General features: G+C 58.3%; 1 protein-coding gene across 2 annotated transcripts in view; it reads left to right on the top strand.

Moving 5' to 3' along the window:
- The window catches only part of SCARF2 (scavenger receptor class F member 2), an 8,989-nt gene extending 3,174 nt beyond the window's left edge, over nucleotides 1-5,815 (top strand). Inside the window, exons 5-11 of one of the 2 annotated variants that reach the window (XM_034642772.1) lie at nucleotides 48-266; nucleotides 413-541; nucleotides 1,130-1,233; nucleotides 1,314-1,431; nucleotides 1,659-1,774; nucleotides 3,110-3,262; nucleotides 4,093-5,815. In XM_034642772.1, the coding sequence (XP_034498663.1) occupies nucleotides 48-266; nucleotides 413-541; nucleotides 1,130-1,233; nucleotides 1,314-1,431; nucleotides 1,659-1,774; nucleotides 3,110-3,262; nucleotides 4,093-5,000 (1,747 nt within the window). In that variant the 3' untranslated portion in view covers nucleotides 5,001-5,815. Of the gene's footprint in view, nucleotides 1-47; nucleotides 267-412; nucleotides 542-1,129; nucleotides 1,234-1,313; nucleotides 1,432-1,643; nucleotides 1,775-3,109; nucleotides 3,263-4,092 lie in introns of both variants that reach the window. The other variant, XM_034642771.1, reaches the window with a different exon arrangement.
- The last annotated feature ends 7,346 nt before the right edge of the window (nucleotides 5,816-13,161 follow it).

Here is a 13,161-nt window from a genome sequence, read left to right as displayed (position 1 = left end):
GGGTGAGGCGGCTCTGGGCCCCGCCTAGCCTCCCGCCCCTTCCCCAGATGCGGCCAGTGCAAAGGCCAGCAGCCTTGCACGGTGGCCGAGGGCCGCTGCCTGACTTGCGAGCCCGGCTGGAACGGCACCAAGTGTGACCAGCCGTGCGCCACCGGCTTCTATGGCGAGGGCTGCGGCCACCGCTGCCCGCCCTGCCGCGACGGGCATGCCTGCAACCACGTCACTGGCAAGTGCACGCGCTGCAACGCGGGCTGGATCGGCGACCGGTGAGCAAGCAGCCCATGCCCGAATGTGTCCCAGGCACGCAGCCTCCTAGCCCCGCCAATCCCCTAATGCTCTCCGCGGAGGGCAGTATGGGCTTTGGGGTCGTTTGCTCCCATTTCCGCTGACTCCCTCTCCTCCGCGTTCCGAGGTGCGAGACCAAGTGCAGCAACGGCACTTATGGCGAGGACTGTGCATTTGTGTGCGCCGACTGCGGCAGCGGCCACTGCGACTTCCAGTCGGGGCGTTGCCTGTGCAGCCCGGGCGTCCACGGGCCCCAGTGAGTGCTGGAGACCCAAATGGGGTTAGCGGATACGTACATGTCACGGGGATCCAGCTAGACCCCAGGTGCTGCTAATGGTGGCCGACTAGATGAGACCCAGGCATGGCCCTTCAACCTAGGTCCTCTTACCGCAGCTAGGGAGTGCCGTCAGGCTCTTTGGGGGGCAGTTTCCTGCCGAGGGTGGAGCGGGCTCTCAGAGCGGGATCTGGTAACCTGTTCAACCTGTGGTCAGTGGGCTTCTGAGGACTGCAGGGTTGAGGTGACCCCGAGCTAGTGCAGAGACAGCAGAGACCTCCACTTAGAGCCAGGAGTGGTGTGGCAGCCCCTCTTCTCACCCACCCAAGAGTCAGCCCCAAAGGTGGACACTGAGGCCGAGTGGCCACAGGCCTTGTCCCCCAGATCCCATCCCGCTGGTTGTGCAACACGTTCATTTCCAAAACATTCATAATTCAGTGTATGCCCCGCGGTGCTGGTGGGCATCAAACCCTAGAGGATGGAGATAGAGAACCTGCCTGGCGGCAGGCGCGAGGGCGAGGGGCATGACGGAGGGCTGCCGTGGTCCTCCCTGATCCCGTGCCCCCGCAGCTGTAACCTGACGTGCCCGCCTGGGCTCCACGGTGTGGACTGCGCCCAGGCCTGCAGCTGCCACGAGGACTCATGCGACCCTGTCACTGGTGCCTGTCGCCTGGGTGAGTCGTTGAGGGAGCATCCTGTTGAAGGGGATGCCAGGGGTGCCGGCCCGCGCGCTGACCCCCGTGCCTTCCCACAGAGACCAACCAGCGCAAGGGCGTGATGGGCGCGGGTGCGTTGCTTGCTCTGCTCCTCGGCCTGCTGCTCTCGCTGCTCGGCTGCTGCTGCGCCTGCCGCGGCAAGGACCCGGCGCGCCGGTGAGGCCCGACGCGGTCCGGCTGTCCTGGGTTCAGGCCGCACCCGGTCCGCGGCGCTGCGCGCCCTTCCCCANGGCCCCCCCCCCCCCCGCCCCGCCCCGCCCCGCCCCAGGGTGTGGGACTGCCTATCTTTAGCTCAGGCCCCGCCCTTCCTGAGTCAGGGCTCCCGCCGAGATCCAACTGTCCCATCCAGGCCCCGCCCCTTTACTCAGGCCCCGCCCCCGCAGGGAGCTCACGCTCGGGAGGAAGAAGGCGCCGCAGCGACTGTGCGGTCGCTTCAGCCGCATCAGCATGAAGCTCCCTCGGATCCCGCTCCGGAGGCAGAAGCTGCCGAAGGTCGTAGGTAAGGATATCGGCCCGGGGTCTCTGGGGGATCACCTCCCGATGCAGGAAATACGGGGCCTTGAGTGTTGTTGTGGGTGGGCTGGGGAGGGACGCGAAGAGGGTCTTCTGATACCGGCGAGCCCGGGGAGGAAGCCTGGAGTCCTAGGTTTGCAGGCAGGTGTGAGGGCGTGTGTGGGAGGTTTGGGCCATGTTGCGGTGCGTGGGAGTGATTGCATCTGGAGTGTGTGGACATCCTGGTGGGCAGGACCCTTACGATCTGTAGGAGTGCAATGTAAGTCCTTGTGGGTAGCCGCAGGTGAACGCGGACTGGAGAATGGTGATGGTGGTAGGTGGGACCCTGCAACAAGGAGCGCCCCCCACCCGCCGGGATCCCCTGCAGTGCTCTGGGTCATTTCTGGAAGGTGGGCAGGCTGGGATGGGACCCAGATGGGAAGGAGGTGCTTCTCTGTCTGCACTGATCCACACCAGGAGTGTGGACTCTCCCTCTTTGCCACTTGTTTCTGAAGATGAAGGGCGGGGAGACTCATCTTCTGGGAGGTAAAGATGGAGATAGCTGGAGCCCTGGGTGGCTCAGTCAGTTAAGTGTCTGCCTTCCGCTCAGGTCATGATCCTGGGTCTCTGCTCAGCAGGGAGCGTGTTTCTCCCTCTCCCTCTGCCTGCTGCTTCCCCTGCTTGTGCTCTCTCTCTCTCAAATAAATAAATAAAATCTTAAGAAAAAAAGATGGAGACAGCTGATAAAACCCCTTGTGCCCCACTCAGCAGAGTAGGATCTCTGGACACGAGTGTGGGGGCTGGTCCCCACATCCCAACTATGAAGGGAGGACAGGCCAGCCAGCCTCTGAGATTCTCCCATTGTGGGGTCTGCATTCATGGAGGCGAGGCCTGGGGGTTCAGCCTGCTGAGATGGGCTGAGCCAAAGGGTGGCCTTGCCACTGCACATTTGGGCTGAAAAAGCGCTTCAAGGCTCCCTGGGTCCCACAAGGGAGGGTCTGAACATGGCTTAGAGGCCCTGATGGTCTGGCCTAGCCAGGGTTCTCTCTGGCTCTCTTTTTCCAATACTTCACCCCATCCTTGTTCAGCTTCCTCGCTGCACACACTGGCCTTGCACCTTTGACTACCTTGTTCCCCCTTCTCTGTTTACCAGTTCACCTCTACTGAAACTCCCATCCTGGTCTTGTGTCACTTTGCCTGTTGAATTAATTGCCTGTTCCGTCCACAGTCTTAGGGTAGGGCTGGTCTTGGTTACTCCATCATTTGTTGCAGGAGGGCTAGTGGGGGCACAGGCTGGGGCAGGGTGGGGGCCCCTGGCAGCTGTGCCTCCCTCCTTCTCCAGTGGCCCATCACGACCTGGATAACACACTCAACTGTAGCTTCTTGGAGCCACCGTCCGGGCTGGAGCAGCCCTCGCCATCATGGTCCTCCCGGGCCTCCTTCTCCTCCTTTGACACCACTGATGAGGGCCCCGTGTACTGTGTACCCCACGAGGGTGAGTAGGGCTCTGCTTGGGCCTCCCTGCAGGCAAGTGAAATGTTCCAGCTGAAGAGATCTCTGTGCTCCGAGGGACAGGCAGCATGGGGAGGAAGGGTGTGGTGGCGCTCTTAACTGGGGGTTGGACACAGAGCTGAGGCTATGGAGTGGGGTTCTGTGCTGCTTAGAGCTGGACTGGGGTAAGGTCTGGGGAGATGGGTGGGCTGTCCTGTCTCTAGGCACAGTCAATTCACTTCTTGGGGAGACCATTCACAGAGAAGGTTCTGGGCCTGGGTAGGAGATGGCAGAGGAGGTAGGAGCCGATGGCCTATGGGATATGGGGCACACTTTTGCCTGAAGTTTTGGCCCACAGACATCTGGAAGGAGCCTGACTGGCTGGTTTTCTGGCCTTGGCCTCTCTCCTCCCCTGGCTCTCCCCCCTGGGGCACCTTGGGCAGGTGACTAACCTCTCTGAGGCTTAGAAGCCTTATCTCTTAATGAGGAATAATGAATCCCGTTGGAGGTGTTCCAGGGTCATATCTGATGATGTGGCCCCCCCAGGTTGGGGATGTGGTGGGGAAGGGGTGCAAGGCCAGGTCAAGGTTGGGGCTTCAGTCCCAGGAATGTTGCCCCTCACCCCCCCAGCACTGGGCAGCACAGCCTGGGGGCTCAGAACTAAGTTTGTGGTTGGTGTTGTGATTTCTCCAGGCATGTCTAGATGCCAGGGCGACTGAGCATCAGCTGGGGCGGGGAAGAGGAGGAGGAAGGTGAGGGTTTTGCCTAAGGGCTGGACAGCCGATCTGATCTCCCTGTGGAGGCCGTGACAGTCAGCTCTTTTTGCCTTGTCAGAGACCGCAACGGAGAGCCGGGACGCGGAGCCCCCCACCTCCCCTACGGAGGCGCTGGCGTCATCCCCCGCGCCGGTGACCACTCCGGCGACGGCAGAGGAGGCGACGCCTGTCCCGGTGTCCTCTGACAGTGAGCGGTCGGCGTCGAGCGTGGAGGGGCCTGGCGGGGCGCTGTATGCGCGCGTGGCCCGGCGCGAGGCCCGGCCGGCCCGGGCCCGGGGCGAGGCTGGGGGCCTGTCGCTTTCGCCATCTCCCGAGCGCAGGAAGCCGCCTCCACCCGACCCTGCCACCAAGCCCAAGGTGTCCTGGATCCACGGCAAGCACGGCGCCGCTGCCGCTGCCCGGGCGCCGTCACCGCCACTCTCGGGACCCGAGGCCGCGCCCAGTCCCAGCAAGAGGAAACGGACGCCCAGCGACACGTCGGCGCGGCCTGATGAGCCCGGCAGCCCCAGGGCCCGCGACCCGACGCCAAGGCCCCCGGGGCTGGCGGAGGAGGGGCCAGCCCTCGCCTCCCCCTCGCCGCCTAGGGCTCGGGCGCGGGGTCGCGGCCCTGGCCTCTCGGAGCCCACGGACGCTGGCGGTCCCCCGCGCAGCGCGCCCGAGGCCGCCTCCATGCTGGCCGCGGAGCTGCGCGACAAGACTCGCAGCCTGGGCCGCGCCGAAGGGGCTCCAGGCGCGCAGGGCCCGCGAGAGAAGCCGGCGCCGCCGCAGAAGGCCAAGCGCTCGGTGCTGCCCGCCTCGCCGGCCCGCGCGTCCCCTGCGCCCGAGGCCCCGGGGCCCGAGAAGGTGGCGGCCGGAGCGCCCGCGCCCGACACCCCCCGGAAGAAGACCCCCATCCAGAAGCCGCCTCGCAAGAAGAGCCGGGAAGCGGCGGGCGAGCTGGGCAGGGCGGGCGCGCCCACCCTGTAGCAGGCGGTGGCCCGGCCGTGCCCGCAGGTTCCCCAGGCTTAGCAGCGCTGCTTGCCACCCCACGTTCCGCGCCCGCCCGACGTGCCCTGCGGCGGCCGGGCCACGGCGGGCTCCCGGGACCTCGGCCCGGGGCAGCCAAGAGGGAGGCTGCGTCTCATTGGCTCAGGCTCCAGCAGCGGCTCCTTGATTGGGGCCCCGATCTCGGGCGGGAAGACCCCATTCCATTGGTCGAGGCCTGACAGGCGCTTAGCAGGCGACTCCCTTCCCATTGGCCGAGGGCTCCGACCAGCCAGGGTCTCAAAGGCCGAGAGACCACCTCTTACTGGCCCAGGGTGCACTTGGCTGGGGTACCTCCTCATTAGTTGAGGCCAGAAGCACTTGTGTCTCGGCTGCCTCTCATTGGCCAGGGCCTGGCGCCTCTGGCTAGAGGCCTCTTTCCTTGACCGTAGCCCAAGGCTACTTCCACTGGCCAGGCCCCAGGGCATCTGGTTGACTGGAGCCTGGGGAGGAGGGCTGGTCTCTACTCCTCAGGGGGCTCAGCGTCCCCTGGGCCCGGCCTGTCCCCCCCCTTCCCCTCCGTGCGCCCCCAGCCCCAGCCTCCCTAGCCCTGGCCCCTCAGCTGTCGAGCTGGTTTTGATGGCCTCCCCCCACCCCCCATGCTGCGGGAATCCGAGGGGCGACTCCAGTGGTCTGAGGAGATGTATTTATAGGCCCCCGGCAGGGCTGCTCCCACCCCATCCGGGTGCCCCAGGATGGGCTCCTCCCGGCAGGGGCTTGGCCAAAGCTTTCTTAATAAAGTGCCTTTTTTTTTCTCCTGTGCTTTGTTTGCTTCCTATCTGCGCTTCCCCGCTTCCCCGTGCAAGGTTCTTCCCTCAAAGAATTCTTGTGACCTCTTCCAGCCTGCACTCACGCACAAGATTCCTCTACCTCAGCGGAGCCTGGAAGCCCAGGTGTGGGTCTCTTGGGGCCAAGTTGGAAGTGGGTTGTGTCCATTGGGGCATCATTTATTTATCAAGTTTTTTGGGCACCCACCTTGGCCCACGCCGTGTTCGACTGGATGACCGATGGGCCGGAACAGATAGGGAGGAGCCCCTTGGCTACAGGGAGCTTATGCCTGGGGCTGCTTCTGACCTGTGCTGCTCCCACGGGCCACTGCTGTTACACTTGGGGGCTCCGAGCTGTTTGGTGTGGCTGGGCAGGTCAGAGGCTGGGGCTGGGGGGCAGTGGGCCACAGGCACAGCTCCAGCTGGGCCTCGTCAGGCACAAACAAGATGGTCTGGCCCTGCACAGAGCCCCGCTGTCTGCCTCAATGGGCTCCTTGTCCTCTGCCGGAAACTTCCACCCGCCCTCCCCGCCAGGCTAAGAGAGGCGGGGGAGAGGGAAGGGAGCGTGCCTGGCCCAGAGCCCTGGCTGGCCTTGCAGGCAGTCCCTGCTCTGGCCCAGCCTTCTATCTGTGACCATTTGTTGCCCCCCCGCCCCAGCCCCAGTGTCTTCACTGCTTCTGGCCCTCTGGCAGGCCTCCCAAGTGACCTTCCTGGGCTACAAAGCCTTACCTTTCTAGGGTACCCACTGGCCTCTGTCCATCCAGGTTCCTCCCATCCCCTGCCTCTGCCCAGCAGGCCTCTTTCCATCTTGATGCCCACAGTTTTGTTTTTTTTTTAAAGATTTTATTTATTTATTTGACAGAGAGAGAGAGAGACAGCCAGCAAGAGAGGGAACACAAGCAGGGGGAGTGGGAGAGGAAGAAGCAGGCTCATAGCGGAGGAGCCTGACGTGGCTCGATCCCATAACGCCGGGATCACGCCCTGAGCCGAAGGCAGACGCTTAACCGCTGTGCCACCCAGGCACCCCTGATGCCCACAGTTTTGATCAGGAGATTCTGCCAAGATCCTCCAATCGTCTCCCCAGCCCCACCCTGCAGCCCCCAGCCTAGCATAGGGTCTAACCGACACTGGCAGCTCAGGGATCTCACCTGGCCAGTCTCATGCCTCCTGGCCAGATACCACACTGAGGTCAACTTCAGTGACCCATACAGGGGCTCGGCCACCTGAGTGGAGTTGGCCTCATGCCATGGACAGGACATCTCATGTGGCTTGCATAGACATCGTCCCAGCATTTGGCCTGGTCAGGCAGCACGTGGAATGCAGGCTTCCCTCTGGCCAGCCGGGCACCCTCCCAGCTGTGGCCCTGGGGCTGGCTGCCTCGGATGCTTTCGGGCACCAGGCCATGCTGGCTGCTGGGGTTGAGGACACTGGCTTAAAGTTGGCCAGGAGGGGCAGATGCCCAGCTGAGCCCAGCAAAGGCAGGGTAGTGACTGAGGGTGGTGGGGGCGGGCAGTTCAGTGGTTGAGGTGACGGTCTTGCTCTGCACCCCACACCCCCAGAGAGGCCCACATTGACACTCGCCGACCCCCAAGCCTTAGCTCTAGCTCTCCCCCTCCCCACAGTCTGGGTCAGCATGGTGTGGGGCAACCAGAGTGGTCGCGTAGACGGGGCTTTTCCTAGGGCCACTGCTCTCCCTGCCCTGGGAACCCTCCAGGTGCCCAAGACCCTGACCTTCGGGAGCCCCTTTGAGTGGGTGTCTCACGGAGCAGGGGCACCTCCCGTACTTCCAGCAGCCAGCCTCTAGCGCCTGTCCCCACTGTGGGCAGGATGCTGTGGCCTGGAGGCCAGGCAGGAACCAGGCCAAGAAACCCCCAAGGATGATCCGGGTAGCCGCCCGGGGAGAGAGCTGCCAGGACCCCTCAACAACCCCCCCGCCCCGGCCCGACAGCCGCTTCCTCCCCACCCCCTCGGGCCTGCGGCAGTGCCAACTTCCAGGGAAGGCGCCACAGAAGGGAACCGCGGCTGCTGGAGCCTCCGTTGCCATGGGGATGGGGACCACAGGACCCACATCTGGTAGCGATTGAGGAGGAAAAATTATGAGTCGTGGAAAATGCAAATATTTTTTGTAGCACAGAGCACAAAGGAGCGGGAGGAATGTGGGTCTGGGGAAGGCCTGAGCCAGGCCGGGTTTCACATGGGGACGCAGCTCACATCACAGAGTCAGAGCTACACACATGCACCCTGCCACACACACAGAAACATGGACACCAGCATCCTACAACACGCAGGCTGCCACACACATGGCACACGGAGAGAGCGCCACACTCACGTCACCCGGGCGGAGCCACACACGCACCCCGCCGCACACGCAGACGCACAAAGACGGTCACCTGGAGCAACACACACCCCACCAGACACACACAAACCCTGAGACAGACACACATGCTGTGACATACACACACACACACACTCACACACTCTACCTGATAGAAAGAGGCACTATCTCTCCAACACAAACACGCAACTCAACACGCATGGACACGCTGAGACAGAAACATAGCCAGCAACACTGCAACCGGCCCCAGGCACACACCGCCACAGCCACACACACAGCCAGCCCGCAGGAAGACGGCAAGCACACGCAGCCTGGAAGTCACACACATGACGTCCAGCCGATGGGCAGAAGCAGAGACTCAGCCCACAATCTGCACCACCAGCCCCAGGAGCCGAGACAGATACTCCCTGCAGCTCGCACACATCCTCGCCACAAAGAAACCACGAGACACACAACCGTGCAACGCAAGAACTCCCACCACCAACTGTCAGAAGCCCTGAGAGACACACACATACCGCCAGAGCCACAGAAGCACCGCAAGCCGCTCACGCTGCCATCGTGTACACCCTCCACCAGGGATGCCCAGAGGGACACCCGCCAACACACACACACACCACACACACACACACGCCACCAGCCAAGCAGAAACACGGTGACTCATCCACAAATCGCAACACACACACATTCCACCAGATTCACAGAACCAATGAGACGTACACCTGACAAACACACGCCTCACCTGACACAGGCCCACATGGAGACAGACGCACAACACAACCCCCTGCAGCACGCAAAACACAGGAATGGACAGAGAGCCTGCAACAGCCCTGAAGAGCCCACCAGCCCGGCCGGATGCCGAGGCGGTCCCTCACCTAACACACACACACACACACTCCTCTAGAAACACAGAGACGAGACCCGCTCACACCCTGCACACACACAAGCACACAACCGGACACACAGAGCATTAGGACAGGCTGACGAAATTTCTCTGGGCCCTGTGCTCCAGAAAAGCATGGATTTTGAGAATGCCCATCCTTCTGTGCTCCAAGAAATGGCTAACTCTAAAAGACCGCCTCATACACGCAAAACCCCCTCCATGCTTCATGACTCCCTGGTCTACCCGCTTCTAGAAAAACCCAAGCCCCATCCTTGCCGAGTGGACTTTCCCCATCAGTGAACTTTCTTCTTGTAGCTATAGCCTGAATGAAACCATCTACCTCGTGGTCTGTGACATTCCGCCCCCGCTGTTCTGGTGCCCTGACTGGTGCAGACTGGACTGATCTTAGGATCCCTCATGTGCCGCTGTGGACTAGCTGTCCGGGCCCCACAGGACTCTCGCTCTGGGCCTGTGCTCTCTGGGCTTGGGTCCATTGGAAGCATGCCAAGAATTTGATGTTGATTCTTTCTGAGGACTCCGTTGACTTTTGTGCCAGATTCTTTTGGTTTCATGGTCTGACCAGTTGGTTTTGTTTCTGTTACCCTTTCCTGTTTGTCTATTTTTTTGGAGCTTAAATCAATTAAGAGTTCGTACCCACTGGGAAGATGGTTTAGAGATGTGGCCAATAACAGATGGAAAGAGTGTTCTCAAAGGTTTTCTTACGAGTGGTCAGAGAGGCTTCGATAGGAAGGGGTAAGCAAGCAGGGGCCTGTGACGCACCCAGCAGCCAGCACGCTTTTGGGAGGCTCACCCACATGCTTGGCAATGCCTCGAGAGAGGGCAGTGGTGTACAGGGTAGGGCGAGGAAAGCAGAGGCCTGGCGGCAAAGCAAGAGTTGAAAAGCCGGTGAAGGTGTCGTCAGAGGTCAGGGCCCACGCAGAGGAGAAGGAGGGAGGGGAGGAAGAGCATCTAGGTGGAGCAGTCATCTGCTGGGGCACAGTGGGGCACGGATGGGGCACCTGGGGTCATTATCAGGGACAATCCATCTTTGGGTGAGGTCAATGGAGGATGAGCCCAGCTGCAGGGCTGAGGTCACCTGGTTTAGTCAAGAAGTTGGTTAGTTTCACAACAGTTAATATGTGGGAACAGCCCGAGTGTCCCATCGATGGATAAATGGAAAACAAAACGTGTTCCATCCACACAACAGAATATTATTCAGCTTTAAAAACAGAAGTTCTGACACCTGCTGCAACGTGGATGAACGTTGAGGACATTGTTAGTAATGAAGTAAGCCAATCACGAAAAGACAATTACTGTATTATTCCATTTATACGAGGCACCAAGAGTAGTCAAATTCGTAGAGATAGAATATGGTGGTGCCAGGGGCTGGGGGAGGGGAGAATAAGGGGACAGAGTTCCAGGGTTCTTTTTGGTATTTATTTATTTATTTGAGGGAGAGAGAGAGAGAGCACGAGCAGGGGAAGGGGCAGAGGGAGAGGGAGAAGCAGACTTCCAGCTGAGCAGGGAGCCAGATGTAGGACTCGATCCCAGGACCCTAAGATCATGACCTGGGGCAAAACCAAGAGTTGGATGCTTAACAGACTGAGCCACCAAGGCACTCCCAGAGTTTCAGTTTTACAAGATGCAGACAGTTCTGCTGATGGATAGTGCTGATGCCTGCACCACGATGCAAATGTATTTCACACCACTGACCTGTACATTTAAAAATGGTTTAAGATGGTAAGTTTTATGTTATGTATATTTCAACCCAACAACCAAAAGAAGAAAAAAAAAAGGAAAAAGAAGTTGGTTAGAGGCAGGTCAAGGGCCTCACTGGGTTGGTAATGACCTTGAGCTGAACACTGGGACCCAGAGGCCGCGGTTGGTCTGGGAGTCATGGGTCTGTGTCTGTAGCTGGGTGGTGATCACAGTGGGAGACAGAGGAGGCCACTGGTGGGGATATGGTCATGCCATAGACGCCCACAGCATGCACACACCCCCATGTGAGACATGCCAGCGGCTGTTTTTTAATTTATTTTTAAACATGGGGATGCTTTTTAAAAAAGATTTTATTTTTGTGTGTGTGTGAGAGAGAGAGAGAGAGAGAGAGAGAGATGTCCCAAGCAATGGGGACGGGCAGAGGTAGAGGGAGAAGCAGGCTTCCCACCAAGCAGGGAGCCTGATGCAGGACTCAATTCTAGGACCCTGGGATCATGACCTGCCCCCAAGGCAGATGTTTAACCGACTGAGGCACCCAAGCGCCCCCCAGTGGCTTTTTATTCCACTTCATTTTTTAAAAGATTTTTTTATTTTTTAAGTAATCATACCCAACGTGGGGCTCAAACCCACAACCCCAAGATCAAGAGTCATACCCTCCACTGTCTGAGCCAGGTAGGTGCCCCGGTTCCACTTTGAATTAAAACTTTAATGTTCATCTATTTGTGAATATGCTGGTATTAACAACAACAACAACAAAAGCCAATTTATTTGCCTAAGAGTATTATTGACAGAGTTCAGCTGATTAGAGTTAATGATAATTTCTTACAGTCACGGAACTTTCATTCAGTCAGGAATTCCAGAACCCCAGAAATTATGTTGAATCAGATGTTCAGCATTTTAGCCTTCCAAGACCAAGGTCAGAGCTAAGTGGCAGAATACAGTTTAATAGAAAGACAAAGCACAACTTAGTCCTTCAGTTTTCTTTATACTATAATAGGTTAAGTTAATATTTTCTTGGTCATTTTTTTCAGAGGTTTTTCCTTTCCACCTTGATTTGCTTTCTTTTAAAAACAGGCTTTATTTTTTAGAGCAGTTGATTAGGTTCACAGCAAAATTGGGCAGAAGGTACTGAGATTTCCCATATATTCCCTGCCTCCCCAGCCTCCCCCACTATCAACATCCCCCACTAAGCGGGACATCTGTTACAATGACAGACCTACACCGACACCCAGAGATCACAGTTTACATTAGGGCTCACTCTGTTTTTTAAGCTTTATTTATTTAATTTATTTTAAGATTTTATTTATTTGAGGGAGAGAGATAGATAGGGATAGAGATAGCAAGAGACAGCACAAGTGGGGAGGAGAGGGAGAAACAGATTCCCTCTGAGCAGGAGTCCGATGTGGGGCTCAATTCCAGGACCCTGAGATCATGACCTGAGCCGAAGGTAGACGCTTATCCCACTGAGCCCCCCAGGTGCCCCTAGGGCTCCCTCTTGGTGTTGCACATTCTGTGGCTATGGACAAATGTATAATGACATGTATTAGTCATCATAGTATCACAGAGGGTATTTTCCACTGCTCTCAAAATCCTCTGTGCTCCGGCTATCCGGCTATTCGGCTATTCATCCCTCCTCCCCGTAACCCCTGGCAACCACTGATCTTTTAACTGTCTCCGTAGTTTTGCCTTTTCCAGAATGTCCTATAGTTATACAGTTGTAGCCTTTTCAGATTGGCTTCTTTCACTTAAGAATATGCATTTAAGTTTTCTCCATGTCTTTTCGTGCCTTGATAGCTCTTTTTTTTTTTTTTAATTTAGTACTGATAATATTCCGTTTTCTGGATGTACCAGTTTACTTGTCCATCCCCTACTGGAGCACGCCTTGGTTATTTCTCATGGCTTTTTTTTAATGCTCTGACATGCATTTTGCGAAGCGGGATGTGAGCATGGGGCATTCATTCGAGAGACCTAACAATGGGCATTCGGAGTACTTGTGATGCCTTCTGTCAGGTGGACTCCCTAGTGAATTTACAACAGCCACTGGGACCACGTTCAACACGGCAGAGATCGGGAGATGGAAACGGACCGATGGTGCCATCTAGTGGTTGGTTGTGGCAGCAGCGTGAGGAGCCCAAATAAGCGAAGGGGACAGAGCCCAGCAGCTCTGGCGTTGCCAGATGGCCTCCCCAGTGGGATGAAGTGTCCCAGACCCAGATTATTCCCCAGAGTAGGCATAGCCAGCTGAGAAAAGCCAGAAGACCGAGTGATAGCATTTGCATCACGTGGGTGCCAGAGAGCTTGAGACGTTGGCCAGACCTGGATCTACACGGGTGTAGTGGGGACCAATTGATGTTTAAGAATTTCACCGAGACCCAGGGCCCTGACCTTCATGTGGGATGATAT

The sequence above is a fragment of the Ailuropoda melanoleuca genome, chromosome 14, assembly GCF_002007445.2.
Source record: "Ailuropoda melanoleuca isolate Jingjing chromosome 14, ASM200744v2, whole genome shotgun sequence".
NCBI classification, from domain to species: Eukaryota; Metazoa; Chordata; class Mammalia; order Carnivora; family Ursidae; genus Ailuropoda; species Ailuropoda melanoleuca.
This window is presented reverse-complemented; position numbering and strand designations above follow the sequence as displayed.